This window comes from Salmo trutta, unplaced genomic scaffold (genome assembly GCF_901001165.1).
Source record: "Salmo trutta unplaced genomic scaffold, fSalTru1.1, whole genome shotgun sequence".
Lineage (NCBI taxonomy): Eukaryota > Metazoa > Chordata > Actinopteri > Salmoniformes > Salmonidae > Salmo > Salmo trutta.
Window position 1 is genome coordinate 767410 of NW_021822266.1, and position 7500 is coordinate 774909.

The window sequence follows — 7500 nt, forward strand, 5'->3', positions numbered from 1 at the left end:
GTTCTCCCTCTCTCTCTCCCTCTCTCTCTGCTCTCCCTCTCTCTCTCTCTGTTCTCCCTCTCTCTCTCCCTCTCTCTCTGCTCTCCCTCTCTCTCTCTCTCTCTCTCTCTGCTCTCCCTCTCTCTCTCCCTCTCTCTCTGCTCTCCCCCTCTCTCTCCCTCTCTCTCTCTCTCTCTCTCTCTCTCTCTCTCTCCAGGGCTCTGTGGCCTATGTCCCTCAGCAGGCGTGGATCCAGAATGCCACCCTGAAAGACAACATAGTGTTTGGTCAGGAGAGGAAGGAGAGCTGGTACCACAGAGTGGTGGAGGCCTGCGCCCTGCTGCCAGACCTGGAGATCCTGCCTGCTGGAGACGGCACTGAGATCGGGGAGAAGGTGAGGACAGGAGGGGGTCTGGTGGGGGTTAGGGTTAGATCAGGGAGAAGGTGAGGACAGGAGGGGGTCTGGTGGGGGTTAGATCAGGGAGAAGGTGAGGACAGGAGGGGGTCTAGTGGGGGTTAGGGTTAGATCAGGGAGAAGGTGAGGACAGGAGGGGGTCTGGTGGGGGTTAGGGTTAGATCAGGGAGAAGGTGAGGACAGGAGGGGGTCTGGTGGGGGTTAGATCAGGGAGAAGGTGAGGACAGGAGGGGGTCTAGTGGGGGTTAGGGTTAGATCAGGGAGAAGGTGAGGACAGGAGGGGGTCTAGTGGGGGTTAGGGTTAGATCAGGGAGAAGGTGGGGACAGGAGGGGGTCTGGTGGGGGTTAGGGTTAGATCAGGGAGAAGGTGAGGACAGGAGGGGGTCTGGTGGGGGTTAGGGTTAGATCAGGGAGAAGGTGAGGACAGGAGGGGGTCTGGTGGGGGTTAGATCAGGGAGAAGGTGAGGACAGGAGGGGGTCTGGTGGGGGTTAAGGTTAGATCAGGGAGAAGGTGAGGACAGGAGGGGGTCTGGTGGGGGTTAGATCAGGGAGAAGGTGAGGACAGGAGGGGGTCTGGTGGGGGTTAGGGTTAGATCAGGGAGAAGGTGAGGACAGGAGGGGGTCTGGTGGGGGTTAGGGTTAGATCAGGGAGAAGGTGAGGACAGGAGAAGGTCTAGTGGGGGTTCGGGGTTAGATCAGGGAGAAGGTGAGGACAGGAGAAGGTCTAGTGGGGGTTAGGGTTAGATCAGGGAGAAGGTGAGGACAGGAGGGGGTCTGGTGGGGGTTAGGGTTAGATCAGGGAGAAGGTGAGGACAAGAGGGGGTCTGGTGGGGGTTAAGGTTAGGGTTAGGTTTAGATCATGGAGAAGGAACAGCAACATCCCTGTTCTTTAATGTGTGATCCCTGTTTGTTTGATTGGTTGATCAGTTGATTGATTGATTGATTAGTTGATTCATCCATTCGTTAGTTCATTCATGTATACGTCCTTTCATTCGTTCATTTTCTTGTATGAGTATAGTTTACTTTACCTCATGAAGGTTTCATCCTGCAGATAGAGAAACTAATCATTAAATTAAGGTTGTCCTTTCTCTCCCCAGAGTCTGAACCTATCAGGGGGTCAGAAGCAGAGAGTCAGTCTGGCCACTAACTGATATGTTCTCTCTGTGTCTCCCTTCTCTCTCCCTCCCTCTCCCTCCCCCATCCTCTCCCTCCCTCTCCCTCCCCCATCCTCTCCCTCCTTCTCCTCCTCTCCCCCCTCCCTCCCTCACCCCTCTCTCCCTCTTTTCCCCCTCTCTCTCTCCATCTCTCCCACCCTCTCCCTCCCCCATCCTCTCCCTCCTCCTCCCCCCTCCCCCTCTCTCCCTCCCTTCCTCCCCTCTCTCTCCCTCCCCCTCACACTCCCTCTCCTCCTCTCACTCCATTTCCTCCTCCTCCCCCATCCCAGGGTCTGAATCTATCAGGTGGTCAGAAGCAGAGAGTCAGTCTGGCCAGGGCCGTGTACAGGAAGGCTGACGTCTATCTCCTAGACGACCCTCTGTCTGCCGTCGACGCCCACGTGGGTCAACACATCTTTGAGAGGGTGTTTGGTCCTAAAGGACTGCTCAAAGACCAGGTTATTATTTAACAGGCAACAGTGTGTTTACAACATTCATGTGTGTAAATGTTCCATAAAGACACAAACTCCAAGCAAGTTCCTGTCAGTCTCCTCCAGCTACTGGAATGGATAGATATGATCTAACAGTTATGTGTTCAGTGTCTGTGTGTTCAGTGTCTGTGTGTTCAGTGTCTGTGTGTTCAGTATCTGTGTGTTCAGTGTCTGTGTGTTCAGTGTCTGTGTGTTCAGTATCTGTGTGTTCAGTGTCTGTGTGTTCAGTGTCTGTGTGTTCAGTGTCTGTGTGTTCAGTATCTGTGTGTTCAGTGTCTGTGGGTTCAGTGTCTGTGTGTTCAGTGTCTGTGGGTTCAGTGTATGCGTGTTCAGTGTCTGCGTGTTCAGTGTCTTCAGTATCTGTGTGTTCAGTGTCTGTGTGTTCAGTGTCTGCGTGTTCAGTGTCTTCAGTGTCTGTGTGTTCAGTGTCTGTGTGTTCAGTGTCTGTGTGTTCAGTGTCTGTGTGTTCAGTGTCTGCGTGTTCAGTGTCTGCGTGTTCAGTGTCTGTGTGTTCAGTGTCTGCGTGTTCAGTGTCTGTGTGTTCAGTGTCTGCGTGTTCAGTGTCTGTGTGTTCAGTGTCTGCGTGTTCAGTGTCTGCGTGTTCAGTGTCTGTGTGTTCAGTGTCTGTGGGTTCAGTGTCTTCAGTATCTGTGTGTTCAGTGTCTGTGTGTTCAGTGTCTTTAGTGTCTGTGTGTTCAGTATCTGTGTGTTCAGTATCTGTGTGTTCAGTGTCTGTGTGTTCAGTATCTGTGTGTTCAGTATCTGTGTGTTCAGTGTCTGTGGGTTCAGTGTCTGTGTGTTCAGTGTCTGTGGGTTCAGTGTCTGTCTGTTCAGTGTCTGCGTGTTCAGTGTCTTCAGTGTCTGTGTGTTCAGTGTCTGTGTGTTCAGTGTCTGTGTGTTCAGTGTCTGCGTGTTCAGTGTCTGCGTGTTCAGTGTCTGTGTGTTCAGTGTCTGCGTGTTCAGTGTCTGTGTGTTCAGTGTCTGCGTGTTCAGTGTCTGTGTGTTCAGTGTCTGCGTGTTCAGTGTCTTCAGTATCTGTGTGTTCAGTGTCTGTGTGTTCAGTGTCTGTGTGTTCAGTGTCTGTGTGTTCAGTGTCTGCGTGTTCAGTGTCTGTGTGTTCAGTGTCTGCGTGTTCAGTGTCTGTGTGTTCAGTGTCTGTGTGTTCAGTGTCTGCGTGTTCAGTGTCTGCGTGTTCAGTGTCTGCGTGTTCAGTGTCTGCGTGTTCAGTGTCTGTGTGTTCAGTATCTGTGTGTTCAGTGTCTGTGTGTTCAGTGTCTGTGTGTTCAGTGTCTGCGTGTTCAGTGTCTTCAGTATCTGTGTGTTCAGTATCTGTGTGTTCAGTGTCTGCTGAACACATGTGCAGCATTTACTGTAAATGTGGTCTCATTGTGAACAGGGGGAACAGTGCCTTTAAAACGTGCATCGCTGTCAAAGCACGATGGTATTAAATCCCGGCCTAAGTCTGTTTCTGATCTATGCAGTCTGACTACCATGTGTTCTCTCTAAACCTTCAGACTCGTGTCCTGGTGACCCACGGTCTGAGCTTCCTGCCCCAGGCAGATCTGATCCTGGTGATGGTGGAGGGAGAGATCACTGAGATGGGCTCCTACCTGGAGCTGATGGCACGTGACGGGGCCTTCGCTGAGTTTATAAGACTCTTCGCCGGGAACGAGCGCAAGGAGCGCTCACACAGAGGTGAGGAGAGATGGAACACTCTCAACAGGCTTCAACCACCTGGTGATAAAGCAGTGTTTTGATTGGCTAGAGAGGTGTTTAGTAGAAGTTTATTCAAAACTAACTACATATGTAGGATCTTAATTTGACCATTATTGTCGCAGCAAAATAATCCTGCAGCAAAAAGATTTTAACGTTTAATCAATAATGTTGCTTGATTGATGGTTAGGCTATTAGCAGGTCAAAATGAGGCTACATGAAAAGTGCAATAATGTTAACATGACCGTGTGTTGGTGCAGGTTTTCAGTGAATTTATTTAAATCATGAAGCTCATCTGCATATCCTGCGGTGCAGAAAAATTCTCAGCAACAAAAGAGTGATCAAATTAAGATCCTACATATGTAAAAAATAACCTTGAAGCTGCTGTGTAGTAGAGGTCCTCATTTCATTACCTAACCCAAACTCTGTCATGATATTACTACCAAACTGAACCGTGATCTGAAAGGCAGGAAGGAACCATGTCTAAACTGTGCTGACATCATGTTGTTGTTGTTTACAGGAACCAGGAAGTCGGTATCTCGTCTGAGTATGACAGACTTCTCCATAGATCTGTCTCAGGAGCAGCTCATTAGGTATGACTCCTGACCTTCAATAAACACACTGAGAGTCCCCAACAGGAGGGTTCATCTTAGCTGTGGTATTTGGGGTTGGCAGTACCAGGTTCATGGTTGACAGTACCAGACAGCTTAACACTGCTCTAAGAAAGCTCCCTGTGGGGGACAGCTCTTATCAATTCTCGTTTTTACCTATTCTCTCTCTTTCTCTCTCTCTATTTTCTCTCTTTTCTCTGTCTTTCTCTCTCTCTATTTTCTTCTCTCTCTCTCTATTTTCTATCTTCTCTCTCTCTATTTTCTATCTTCTCTCTCTCTATTGTCTATCTTCTCTCTCTCTATTGTCTATCTTCTCTCTCTCTCTCTTTCTCTTTCTCTCAGTGGAGACAGGATGAGTAGTGCCAGTATTCAGACCATGGAGGCCATCTCAGACACAGAGGACCAGGAACAGGAAGACGTGGGGAAACTGACAGAGGCTGACAAGGCCAACACAGGGAGAGTGAGTAGTACAGTGCGGACACATAACTACTGACAGACTACAAACAAGGTGAGTAGTACAGTGCGGACACATAACTACTGACAGACTACAGACAAGGTGAGTAGTACAGTGCGGACACATAACTACTGACAGACTACAAACAAGGTGAGTAGTACAGTGCGGACACATAACTACTGACAGACTACAGACAAGGTGAGTAGTACAGTACTGACACATAACTACTGACAGACTACAAACAAGGTGAGTAGTACAGTGCGGACACATAACTACTGACAGACTACAGACAAGGTGAGTAGTACAGTGCGGACACATAACTACTGACAGACTACAGACAAGGTGAGTAGTACAGTGCGGACACATAACTACTGACAGACTACAGACAAGGTGAGTAGTACAGTGCGGACACATAACTACTGACAGACTACAGACAAGGTGAGTAGTACAGTGTGGACACATAACTACTGACAGACTACAGACAAGGTGAACAGTACAGTACTGACACATAACTACTGACAGACTACAGACAAGGTGAGTAGTACAGTACTGACACATAACTACTGACAGACTACAGACAAGGCTAACATAGGAAAGGTGAGTACTGAAGTAATTACTGTGTTCTTCTCTCCCTCTCTCTCCCTCTCCCTCTCCCTCTCCCTCTCTCCCTCTCCCTCTCCCTCTCTCTCCCTCTCTCTCTCTCCCTCTCCCTCTAGGTGAAACTAGAGATGTATGTGGAGTACTTCAGGACCATTGGTCTGGCTCTGATCATCCCCATAGTCGTCCTGTATGCATTCCAGCAGGCCGCCTCCCTCGCCTACAACTATTGGCTTAGCGTCTGGGCCGACGATCCAATCATCAACGGCACCCAGATCGACACAGACCTGAAACTGGGCGTGTTCGGAGCCCTGGGGTTCGCTCAAGGTGGGTTAGTGGCGGGGCAAGGAGGGTTATGATGATCTGTATCTGAGCTGCAGGGTTGGACAGGTGTGGTTGGACAGGTGTGGTTGGACAGGCGTTGTTGGACAGGTGTGGTTGGACAGGTATGGTTAGACAGGTATGGTTGGACAGGTGTGGTTAGACAGGTGTGGTTGGATAGGTGTGGTTGGACAGGTGTCATTGAGACAGGTGTGGTTAGACAAGTGTGGTTAGACAGGTGTGGTCTCCCTCTCTCCCCCATTCCTTCATTACTCTCACCTCTCTCCCTCTCTCCCCAATTCTTCATTACTCTCACCTCTCTCCCTCTCTCCCCATTCCTTCATTACTCTCACCTCTCTCCCTCTCTCTCCAATTCTTCATTACTCTCACCTCTCTCCCTCTCTCCCCCATTCCTTAATTTCTCTCCCTCTCTCCCTCTCTCCCTCTCTCCCTCTCTCCCCCATTCCTTCATTTATCTCCCTCTCCCTCCTTCATTACTCTCACCTCTCTCCCTCTCTCCCCCATTCCTTCATTACTCTCACCTCTCTCCTTCTTTCCCCCATTCCTTCATTACTCTCACCTCTCTCCCTCTCTCCCCCATTCCTTCATTACTCTCACCTCTCTCCCTCTCTCCCCCATTCCTTAATTTCTCTCCCTCTCTCCCTCTCCCCCCATTCCTTCATTTCTCTCCCTCTCTCCCTCTCCCCCCATTCCTTCATTACTCTAACCTCTCCCTATCTCACCCCATCTAGGTGTGTCTATCTTTGGCACCACAGTGGCCATCTCTCTGGGGGGGATAATCGCTTCTCGTCACCTCCACCTAGACCTCCTCAACAACGTCCTGCGTTCGCCCATGGCCTTCTTCGAGGTCACACCCTCAGGAAACCTGCTGAACCGCTTCTCCAAGGAGGTGGGTTCAGTGTGTGTGTGTGTGTGTGTGTGCGTGCGTGCGTGCGTGCGTGCGTGCGTGCGCGCGCGTGTGTGTGTGTGCGTGTGCGCTTCATTTCCCCATGGCCTTTTTCAAAGACACATCCTCAGGGAACCTCCTCAACAGCTTTTCCAAGAGTAGTAATAGTAATAGTAGTAGTTGTAATAGTAGTAGTAGTAGTAATAGTAGTAGTAGTAGTAGTAGTAGTAGTTGTAATAGTAGTAGTAGTAGTAGTAGAAATAGTAGTAGTTGTAATAGTAGTAGTAGTAGTAGTAGTTGTAATAGTAGTAGTTGTAATAGTAGTAGTTGTAATAGTAGTAGTTGTAATAGTAGTAGTAGTGGTAATAGTAGTAGTTGTAATAGTAGTAGTAGTAGTAATAGTAGTAGTTGTAATAGTAGTAGTAGTAATAGTAGTAGTAGTAGTAGTAGTAGTAGAAATAGTAGTAGTTGTAATAGTAGTAGTAGTAGTAGTAGTTGTAATAGTAGTAGTAGTAGTAGTAGTTGTAATAGTAGTAGTTGTAATAGTAGTAGTAGTAGTAATAGTAGTAGTTGTAATAGTAGTAGTATTAGTAATAGTAGTAGTTGTAATAGTAGTAGTAGTAATAGTAGTAGTTGTAGTAGTTGTAATAGTAGTAGTAGTAGTAGTAATAGTAGTAGTAGTAATAGTAGTAGTAGAAATAGTAGTAGTTGTAGTAGTTGTAATAGTAGTAGTTGTAATAATAGTAATAGTAGTAGTTGTAATAGTAGTAGTTGTAATAGTAGTAATAGTTGTAATAGTAGTAGTTGTAATAGTAGTAGTAGTAATAGTAGTAGTTGTAGTAGTTGTAATAGTAGTAG

General features: G+C 48.0%; 1 protein-coding gene across 1 annotated transcript in view; it reads left to right on the forward strand.

Annotated features, from left to right (window-relative positions):
• Positions 1-7500, forward strand: part of LOC115181481 (multidrug resistance-associated protein 1-like) — a 66328-nt gene that overhangs the window by 35041 nt on the left and 23787 nt on the right. The window contains exons 16-22 of the mRNA XM_029743366.1: positions 197-373; positions 1839-2006; positions 3554-3734; positions 4273-4345; positions 4706-4823; positions 5534-5741; positions 6488-6645. Of these exons, the coding sequence (XP_029599226.1) occupies positions 197-373; positions 1839-2006; positions 3554-3734; positions 4273-4345; positions 4706-4823; positions 5534-5741; positions 6488-6645 (1083 nt within the window). The remainder of the gene's footprint in view (positions 1-196; positions 374-1838; positions 2007-3553; positions 3735-4272; positions 4346-4705; positions 4824-5533; positions 5742-6487; positions 6646-7500) is intronic.